This window comes from Eleginops maclovinus, chromosome 20 (assembly GCF_036324505.1).
Source record: "Eleginops maclovinus isolate JMC-PN-2008 ecotype Puerto Natales chromosome 20, JC_Emac_rtc_rv5, whole genome shotgun sequence".
Taxonomy (NCBI): Eukaryota; Metazoa; Chordata; class Actinopteri; order Perciformes; family Eleginopidae; genus Eleginops; species Eleginops maclovinus.
The window spans coordinates 27,749,697-27,760,161 of record NC_086368.1 but is presented as its reverse complement, the minus strand read 5'-3'; the positions used below and the strand labels follow the sequence as shown (position 1 = coordinate 27,760,161).

At 38.9% G+C, this 10,465-nt stretch overlaps 2 protein-coding genes across 2 annotated transcripts; one reads left to right on the top strand and one right to left on the bottom strand.

Moving 5' to 3' along the window:
- The first annotated feature begins 1,550 nt into the window (after nt 1-1,550).
- On the top strand, nt 1,551-6,530 carry fbxo2 (F-box protein 2). Its single transcript, XM_063910058.1, has 6 exons — nt 1,551-1,745; nt 3,899-3,964; nt 4,244-4,370; nt 4,524-4,616; nt 4,707-4,845; nt 5,830-6,530. Exons 2-6 carry the CDS (start codon nt 3,928-3,930, stop codon nt 5,962-5,964), a joined length of 531 nt encoding a protein of 176 aa, XP_063766128.1. The 5' UTR covers nt 1,551-1,745; nt 3,899-3,927; the 3' UTR covers nt 5,965-6,530.
- Nucleotides 6,531-7,306: 776 nt separating this feature from the next.
- Nucleotides 7,307-9,545, bottom strand: svbp (small vasohibin binding protein). Its single transcript, XM_063910035.1, has 3 exons — nt 9,368-9,545; nt 8,261-8,394; nt 7,307-8,147 (listed from the first exon to the last, which is right to left on the bottom strand). The coding sequence occupies exons 2-3, from the start codon at nt 8,372-8,374 to the stop codon at nt 8,061-8,063; spliced, it is 201 nt and encodes a 66-aa protein (XP_063766105.1). The 5' UTR covers nt 8,375-8,394; nt 9,368-9,545; the 3' UTR covers nt 7,307-8,060.
- Nucleotides 9,546-10,465: the final 920 nt, after the last annotated feature.

Genomic DNA, 10,465 nt, shown 5'->3' with positions numbered 1-10,465 from the left:
TTTACTCAAGTACAAGATCTGAGTACTTCTACTTTTACTACAGTACAAGATCTGAGTACTTCTACTTTACTCAAGTACAAGATCTGAGTACTTCTACTTTACTCAAGTACAAGACCTGAGTACTTCTACTTTTACTCAGGGTTAAGATCTACTTTTCCCACCTCTGGTACTTGAACCATTCACAAAGTATTCAATAACATCATATAGATTCAGATTTCTTGCAGATATTTTTTAAATCATTAGACATAAAAAAAAACCTGAATTTTCTAATTGCAGATTTTGAGATTTTTATGTCAGATGTCTTTGCATTTTTTAAACTGGTTACTGTGTTTATCTGCATAATTGGTAACACCAAAGACGGTATAACTTTATCGCATTGCATTACCTCCCTCTGCAGGTGATACCTTTTATTACATCTATGCAGAGACAGGTTCCTGATGCGTTCAGGTGCCATCCCAGTTTTTCTGAATGTATGGATTATTTCATCAAAACTCTAAAATCAAAACCACAAAGACAAAACTATTTGTTAACATGATATAGAAATAGACCTGCAATGGATACACACACTGGAGCATCAACCACTCGGATCCTAAGAGTGGTAATACCACAGTGTAAGACAGATTCAAGTCAAATAATACAATTTAAACAAGTATTTAAAAAAAGGATATTCTTTAACATGAGTTTAGATTACAAAATGTAAAGATATTTTTTAACAAAGCTAAATGATATTGTCAGAATGTGAGGGGACTTTGATGTCGACGTGTCAGCAGAATACAACATTTATTTTCTTTCAAATTTTATTGTGTGTTAAAACGAAATCTTACAAAAGCAAATCCTTGAAATTCAACCTTAAATGTCCCCTGAAGTCTTTTTAATTTTAGGAATGTATAAGTGCCACAAACTGCAGTTCGTCAAGTGGCCGATAGGGGGCTGTTTGCAGAATGGAGCATGTCCGTAGACTCCCATGTTAAAATGCCCAAATTAACCCCAGAAGTAAACATGTTTCCAGCCTGGTTATAATAACTAAAGTATCTGTATATTTATATTACCCCCTTATGACAACTGTGAGGGTGTTGCATTTTTTTCACGACTCATTTTTTAAAGTGATACTTATATTGAAATGCTGTTTGTATTATTTGTAATTCCTCCGTCAACAGAGGACGCTGCTGCTGCTGCTGCTGCTTCTTCTTTGGACATACACGACTTTCCCACTGCGTGTTTCTCTCTGCGTCACTTACAGTGGCACACTTGAAGTGAAGCTTCTTAATAAAAAGTGGGACTTATCAGAGGAAGTGAAGATATAGTTGCAGGTGCATTTGCTGAGACTTTACTGTTGTTGTGTCTACTCAATACAATGTTAGTGTAGGTGTAGGCCTGGCTGTGTCCTTTAGGAAGAAGAGCACTGAGTGTGTTATGTGTGCTCTTACTGACATTTGTGCTGAGTGTGTGGATGTCCTAACCTGCAGAGTGTTGTGTGCCTCCCTCTCCCTCCCCTCCCTCCCGTCTCATTCGCTCTCTCTGCGTGTGTGTGTGTGTGTGTGTGTGTGTGTGTGTGTGTGTGTGTGTGTGTGTGTGTGTGTGTGTGTGTGTGTGTGTGTGTGTGTGTGTGTGTGTGTGTGTGTGTGTAAGTGTGCGTGTTCCCTGGCTATAAAAGCCTCACTGTGACGAGGGGGCCTCTGCGAAGGAGCTCAAGTACAAGTGAGAAAAAGAGACGAAGGACAGTGAAGACTGCGGTTCCTCTCGCTGTGAGTAACACGTTTGCTTCTTTATACTTTCACACAGAGCAGTGTCTCATTTACAGGAGCTCATGACAGTATGTTGCATGCACTGCGCATTTTATGCCTATGATGTCAAGCCTGCAGCCTGGGAACATGACTCGGCTGTTTTTGTTTGGTGCCTTGGTGAGGACAAAAGCTGCAGGGTAATTTATGCAAACAACAAACTGGGAGATGTTGTATGTGACTCCCAAGGATTTACCTTTAAAAATGTCCAAAACAGCTTCTTTTATATATTATTGTTTGTGTTTTGACCTTTATATACAAAGCCTATGGTTGAAGTAAACACATATTCTGTCCATTGACACAAATTTGATAAATAATCTCAGAAATTAAGGAATATTTTGAGTTTTCTGATCTGATGTACAGTAAACATTAGAAGTGGTTATGTGGGATATTTACCCACATAATTTAAGATATTTAAGTGGGGAAGGTAACCTTTGAAATGCATTCTGTAATAATTCCTTGTAATCAGTAACCTAATCTGAGTAAATGTAAATAAAATGTAACCTGATCACTTCATTCTGGATTACCGCCATATTAAATGTAATGCAAATAAAGACAATATAAAGTAAATATCAATAAGATGTTTTTTAACATCTGTATTACATAAGTATACAGAACAATGTGACCTTAGAAAAGAAGAAACACAGATATTTAGGATTAAAAATGATTGTATTTATAAGAAAAACTGCCCTTCATGAAGCATAATCAGGCAGTAGCCTAACAGTGAAACACATGAGCACATACTACAGTTTTAAAAAGACAGGAAGCTGACAGAAAATGCTGTTTCAGTTTAACACACACAGTTAACCTCACACCACTATCTAGAACATATAGGTTCACCTGCTGAATTACAAACAGAACAAATGAACCAAAGAAAGAGAAAACCATGAAGCAGATTCAGGCAGTAGGAGTATAGATCCACTCTGAAAGTATTAGAGAACAGAACAGCTGACAGAGGAGAGAGGACACCGGATCCTTTACAACGAACAGTGTGCTTTAAAAAAATGTAACACCTCTGATTACTCTTTTTGGACAATTTAGTGTTTAGGGAATCCTTTTGTCTGCATCCTGATTACGTAATCCTGTTACTGGTAATGCATTACTCCCGAACCCAGGTCATTTTAAGTACCTTTCAGTGTCACTCGGGAATTCCTGGTTTCCATAGTTTCTGGGACAACACGCGACCCCGCGTTGTTTTCCTGCTGACTGATGTCTGTTTGATGACGGGTTGATCCTCTGTGATTCCTGCTATTCAGCAAGTGCAGGGAGAGGCTTTGCTCCACTTGTTGTGCGGTGAGTCAGCAGATGGGGTATTAGTGTTGTGGTTCGACATCTGTGGAGGTGACCCGGTCGGGGATGCCGGGTTCGCTTTCAACATGGGTTTTTATATTTAACCTTTTCCATCCTGCTGGATCCAACACCTTATCTGTCAGACTTTTTATTTCAGTGGAGATCCTAATCATTTCAGTCAACTATCCTTGTTTTGTCTGGCGTGTTTTCTTGAGTTTGAGACATTCATATTCAACATTCAAAAGCTTTATTGACACCTGCACAATAGCCACTGCATGGTTTTGGCAATGAACATCTCAAGTCACAGGCCCCTCCAACATGCAAAATACCATACTCTTAAAAAAGAGAGAGAAAAAGGACAACATAATGCAATAAAGTAGCAGTAATGTGCAGGAATACAAATAATTAATTGACTCTAAAGCAGTCAAATATGTGCCATTATGGTCATACAATCCTTGTATGTGTTTGAGACATTAATATTCAAGTTTCAAAAGCTTTATTGGCAAACACTTCTCCAACAATGCAACATACAATATAAAAAATATATAAAGATAATGCAATAAAATAGCACAATGTCATAGTGGTGCCAGCAAGTTGCAGGACTACGACATATATATATGTAATATAAAGTAAAATAAGATAAAACAGAGTGTAATATTAAATACTGGACAGTAGAAAAATAAACTCAGGAGTTAACATGTCTTATGTCTGCTGGTCAGGATGCAGAAGCATTTGGAGTAAACCAAACTGCATCAGCATCCTGAGCATTGATCGAAACCGCAGTAGAGACAATTATTGATTTGAGTTACTGTTTCTTGTTCCTGCAGGCCCTGCCTCTTCTGTTAAAGCTGCAGCCATGGCCAAAAACCTGCTGAAGAATCCCAGTGGGGAAGGTGAGAGACCTACAACCAAGTTATAAATCGGAAAAACTTTGGAAAATGTACGTCTAATTAACCCCCTGACCTCTGCTAAAGACCTATCTCTGCTGAGAGCATTTATTGAGGATTAATTGAAAAGAACAAGCATTAAAATGTATGTAGGAGGCAGAAGAAAACGTACACATTATGGATTGATTGATTGATTGGTTGATTGATTGATTGATGGTTGGGTGGATGGATGGATGGGCTGATTTATTTTGAGACTGTTTGAACATTTGTGCATTTCCCTCCCAGAGCTGTTGGACTTCTGGGAGCTGACGGAGAACGGCGGGAGTCAGTGGAAGGTGGAGGAAATGCCAGGAGACTGCGGCTTCGACTTTGGCGTCGACGGAGTGACCACATACTTTGCAACCTCCTTTGAGTGAGTGTGTATTTATGTGTGTGTGGTTACTTGATGTCGAATAGCCTTACAGTATGTGGACCTTAGGTATTTCTAATATAAGTCATATCTAAAAATGAATGTATGTCAACCCAAAGTAAAATCTTCCTGTATTCTAAAATCTGTGTCCCCTAGGCTGTGTCTGAAGAGGCAGTTGATCGACTTGTTGGCGGAGGATTACTCCAGCGAACAGTTGGACGCTCAGCCTCCCGTCACTGTGGAAGACTGGTAAGGCGGAGGTGGAGTGACATGCTCTTCACACACCTTCTGTAAGTGTGTGTGTGTGAAAAGTCAATGTTTAAAATGCTCATCCCGCAGGTACTGTGGGAGGTCGGACTGCGGCTGCACATACCAAATGACCGTGACTCTGCTGGATGAGAACCAGGAGGTCATTCAGGAGTTCATACCTGATCCGGTGACGCTCGACCCCGACAGTGACGACTGCTCCTGGAAGCAGGTACACAGGGAGGGGGACGCTCAGCACAGGGAGGGAATCAGTAATTCTACATCACTTAGGTTACAGAGGGCCCCGTTCATTACTTCCAATTCTGTTTGATGAACATTTGAGAAATGTTCATGTTCATTTCCATTTTATACAAGTTAATATACTTTCTGTGTCTCAATTTTGCACAATTATCTTATTTCACTTCCATGTTAAATGCTACGCTGTAAAAACGTGCGTGGTGCATGAATTTCGAGGTGTTAACGGCCACTGTGCACTCATCGGGAACAATGGTTAGCTAGCTAGCAACATTATCATCCGAAACAGGGACGTATAACGAGAACTGGATACTGTGTTGGAGGCGGGACCCCCGTTTCTTGCTGCTCAGTTGCACTTGAAGCCAAAATGTTCCAACTCTCGAACAAAAAATACCTGTATCTGGGCCGATCCAATCCAGAGCAGGATGACCAATGTCTCCTCGGTCAAATGAATAGAGTAAAAATAACTCTGGATTAGGCTTTAAGTGCATTGTTCCACTTTTAGACCCTAATGATTTAAGTAAGGGGTGTACAAGTGTTCATACTGGGCAGTTTATTTACTTAAAAAACAGCATCTGCTAATTTACAGACATCTCTTTCCCAGTGTAAGTCAATGGGAAAGGTATTTTAGGGCCCTTTGACTTCCCTTTCTGACACAGGAGTTGTATTACGACCATTTGGCCACTATGGAAATTAGCTTCAACATCCGGCAGACTTCACGGGGGCTTGGTTCGCTGTACCAAAGCATTACAGACTACTCAATTACTTTTGGAAATGATTGTGGTCATGTTGTTTAATAAAAAAAGCACTGTTGATGTAGAGCAGGCTTTGTGCTAATGTACAAAGTTTTGCTCCTGACTTCCTCCTTTCTCCCACTATCATAACTTAAGCCATTAGAGGCTGTGTTTTTTTGGTCACTGGCTAGATCAGATCATAATTGTTTGTCTCTGTGTTTCTCCAGGTCAGCCACACATTCTCTGACTACGGCCCCGGGTTGCGCTTCATCACCTTCGAACACGGAGGACAGGACACCAAGTTCTGGGACGGCTGGTTCGGAGTCCGAGTTACTGGGAGCTCTGTGACTGTGGAGGTCTGAAGGAGGGGAGAAAGTGCAAAAAGGAGAAGGGATCCAAGTAGTTATAACACTGAAAGGTAAAGGAGAACAGAGAACTGGAGTAGTAGAAGGACTCCCGGGTAGAGGGGAGGTTTCTAGGTTTCAATAGGACCAGCTTTGCCTTGTGCTAACACCTCGTTCATCCTCCTGCTACGAAGACTGCACTAACAAATCACCCGTAAATCACCATCACGGTGGCACAGCTTTACTAACTTCAACATATTAAAATGACTGCTTGCAACACAGACATTATTATGGTCTGTTACCTGCTACCTGTGCACAGTGACTAAACGATGTGACGGAGGGTAGAGGTGTAAATGATCGAGATATTTCAAAATTGGACTCAAAATTATGCAATAAACTCTTAACTGCAGTATTGCCTGTTTTCGTGAAGTTTACTGTTAGTTTGAAGATCTTTTTTAATTTAAGTCCTTGTTGTTCATCCCAAGAAGGATTTCATTTTTACCGTAGATGTTAAATGTATTGGCGTGTGGTCACGGTTATTCCTCAATTATAATTAAACGGACCTTAGGTGTTTCAACATGTGAGATACAGGATGCTGTTATTTGTTGTCGTTTCTTTCTTGCGATCAGTCGTGATGCGTACAAACTCAAGCTCTGCTTATTACGATTTCTATGTACCGCAGGTTACTTGAGGATTTATTTTACAAGAGGGAAATCTTGTATGCTCCATTAATGTCCAAGTACCTCAACATCGTACTCAATTATAAAGCTTGAGTAAATAACCTTAGTAAGAAGTTGTGAATCACCGGGCTAATCTACCTGACTTCATCTAAAGTAGCTGCAGCTAGCTTAGCCGCAACATTACAATATGTGGGGGAGGAAATACTTTTACTGTTGATATACTCCTTTGCAAATATTAATGAACTTACCATTTGACTAAAGTACAAGTACAAAAGTATGTTGAATCGGCAGCCAATGTCAAGAACAATGCAGGAATAAAATAAACAGAATGAGGTATTTTTTACACTTTTTGTACTAATTGAGACCCTAAAATGTAGTGGTGCGTTCTACAACCAGGATATTGTGTACCAAAGAAATGCTTGGATGTATAGTAGATTAGCAAATTGAGATAACAGCATCTACAATTAATAAATCAAGCATCAAAACTCACTTACTTGGATGTGATTTACCAGGATTATATTAGCCTGATAACGTCACGTTAGCCTGAGTAAGTAGAACTGCATTTGAAGACCAGGGTCCGGATATAAAGGAATGAAAGATTAGACATGCAGCCACAAACATTATCTTCTGTTTTGCTTTAGTATGCGGATAATATACAGAGTCAAATAGAAACATACATTAAAAAAACACTTTTATTCTCATTCAATCCAAAGTCAAGTGAAGGGGGGGGGACACACAGTCTGTAATATAAATATTTCAGTCATCAGACATAATTAGAAGTTGTTTAAAATGCAATAATGAAACATGTACAGGCCTTTTGGCTCTGCATACAATGTCATACACAAGAAAGTGATTCAAAGTGAGCACCGTTAACACTGGCATACTAAGGGCACCGTGTATTTTAAAGCTACATAAAGCAATGTTCACTAAAAAACGTCTTGTTCTGCTGTTGGAAGACCGAAGCACGCTGGATGTTTCTGAGGGGAAAACTGTTCCTTCAAGAAGCTTATGAAGCATTTCTAAATAAGGATCATTTGTAGTGATTGGTGGATGATACCAAAGCTTGTCTTCAGGTGTGCTTTTAAACTGCAGGATCTCTAACCAGCTGACTTAATAACGTTTGCATCTGGGTAACTCACAGCTAACCTGTGTTTAACCTGCAGCAAAGGAAATGCTGGGGACCTGATGTGTCCGTAGAAAAAGAAGCAGCTTTACTTTACGATTTCAGAAGGATTTTTTGGGACACATTTTCCTACGAGACCTTCCACAATCGGATCGGTTGATAAAATCAATACTCTCTGGCATATCCAAGTTACAAAATCAGGACTTTGAGTCAGTAAAAGGTCAAAGATTGTCTTGTTGAACATTAATGTAAGTGTGTGATTGCATGTTGGTAGTTTTGCATGGTAACAGCTCCATGTGAACAGTAAGGCATCATTCTCCTTGTGTCTGCATCTGTTTACAAAAGGCCTCAAACTGCTGCTGCTCCAACTCCGTCATCACCTTGTTCAGGGCGTAAATCTGTTGATAAAAAAAAGGGAAGACACAGATGATTACCCAGGAGTGAGATGTGATTTGATATATAACTCATTTGGCACATCTGTAGTGGGTTTATAAATGGTGCTGGGATTGACCTCCGCTCTCTGCCGCTGTTTGAGCTCCTGCTGTGCAGACTTCTGCTTGGCTCGGTCTCCTCGGGTCGGGGTGGAATTCAGCTTCTGCTTGTCTTTACGGCAGGCAGGCTCCATGGCAACTGTCTCCGAGCAACCTGTGAAGTTTAAAAGGTAAGAATGTGCTTCACATTTTTGACAATCCTTAGTTAAAAGTCTTACAAAAAACCTAAAACAACTATGAGATATTTTTCAGTATCCCAACATACACAAAACTCTTTAATTAAAAAAAAAAAGTGCAAACCTTGAACGTAGCAACCTAAGTTAGTTTAGTGTACCTATAGGGTTAGTTTTTATATGTTAAATAGAAGAATAACAGTTCATAATATGTTGTATATTGTTTTCGATATTGGCCGTATACATCTGATTGTTGTTGTTTTTTCAAATGCCTGTAGCCAGAGGTAGGAGAAGTAATACGAGTGTGTATTCAATTAAAAGTAGAAGTACTCAGGTCTTGTACTTGAGTTAAAGTAGAAGTACTCAGATCTTGTACTTGAGTAAAAGTAGAAGTACTCAGATCTTGTACTTGAGTAAAAGTAGAAGTACTCAGATCTTGTACTTGAGTAAAAGTAGAAGTACTCAGGTCTTGTACTTGAGTTAAAGTAGAAGTACTCAGGTCTTGATCAGAATTTACTCCAGGTGAACTAAAGTCTGATTTAAGGGCTGATTATATTTACCATCATTAATCCAAATCTGCCTAGCAACTAAAGGTATTAAATACATGTAGTGGAGTAAAAGTACACCATTTACCTCTGAATTGTAGTGGAGTAGAAGTACGATGTAACAAAACATCCAATCACTTAAGTAACTCAAAAGTGTTCTTAGGTACAGTACTTGAGTAATTTCACTTAGTTACTTCACACCACTGCCTTTAGCCTAACGTCACTTACTGGACATTAAAGCTAACTTGCCATTCATTTAAACAAAAGCAATAAATAAACAAACTCACAAAGCTAACGTTAGCTATTTCCCAGTTAGCTAGTTTTAGTTGCTAGCTGCTGTTTACCCTTTTTAATACTAACATTTCAACCAGCTTTAACATACGTATATTCCAGATAATGTTGCACTTACCTGTAGAATAAAAGTCCGAAAACAGTGATATAATGTTGATAAACGTTCAGTTAGCCGGTATGTCGGCTGTAGCTAACTGTTGGCCGATCCAACAGCTGTTCCCAGGGTGTCACCGATAAACAAATCCGAGTTTCGAAGCCACTGAAGCGATCGTTCAAAGGTTCCGGATGCTTGACAAAGGTTCCGTCTTATGGTGCTTAACTGAAAACCTCACTGCTTTTAACCAAAATCCAGCGGCCCTTTTCCTAAGAATAATATAATAATACAATTCGAGTTAAAAAAGAACACACAAATAATGGATTAATAATAGGATTATCACTGATCTGTATTGTTCTCCTCTCCGTAGTTTAATAATTGTTGTCTACATGGTTCTTTGCTTTGAAATGTTGAAACACTAGCGAATCAGCAGTATAAATAATTCCTAACAAAAGCACAGAGAAAAGGTGAAATACAGTATTATTACCATGATACTTCACGCTTACTACGCTCCAAGCAAGTCAGACCACAAGATGTCACTCTTGTCTTATAGTCTGTTCAATTGATCAGTGTGCACACACTTGCAGTAACACAGATGTTTGGGCCTAATGACATCATTCAACACTGACCATAAGGTTTATATCTGACTGAGATGGTATATTTAAAAGAGAAGTTGAGAGCAGAGCCTCTAGTAAATTGTTCCTGACACACAGGTTCAGATGTGATGCACTGTATAGGTCTGCTACCTGCAAACATTAATTTATCTAGACAAAACTATTTATTCAAATAGATTTAGCGGTCAGTGGGTAACAACAAAAGTTACAGCCTGAATTGGCTATTTAACTTTATTGTAACTTACATTAAAGGATGATATAGAGAAATGGAAAAGTTGCATGTCATTTTTAGTCAAACTGGGCTAAATATATAAAATACATTAGTGCCATTGACACTGGGTATTGTATTAAATACATGTTCTAGGGTGTCAATAATTAATTAAACGTTTATTTTTGTATTGTCATGTAAAGAAAAAAGTGGTTTTTGTACACACTGTTAAGAAATACTTAGTTTCCATAATAGTTGTTTTAGTGCTTGTTAAATATAATTTTTGATATGTTAATGTTT

Excerpts from the sequence above, each read along its gene's own strand:
- svbp (XM_063910035.1), bottom strand. The coding sequence starts at position 8,374 with ATGGAGCCTGCCTGCCGTAAAGACAAGCAGAAGCTGAATTCCACCCCG. Across the intron at positions 8,148-8,260 it reads AACAGCGGCAGAGAGCGGAG|ATTTACGCCCTGAACAAGGT; the intron begins GTCAATCCCAGC and ends TTTTATCAACAG.
- fbxo2 (XM_063910058.1), top strand. The coding sequence starts at position 3,928 with ATGGCCAAAAACCTGCTGAAGAATCCCAGTGGGGAAG. Across the intron at positions 4,617-4,706 it reads CCCGTCACTGTGGAAGACTG|GTACTGTGGGAGGTCGGACT; the intron begins GTAAGGCGGAGG and ends CTCATCCCGCAG. Across the intron at positions 4,846-5,829 it reads ACGACTGCTCCTGGAAGCAG|GTCAGCCACACATTCTCTGA; the intron begins GTACACAGGGAG and ends GTGTTTCTCCAG.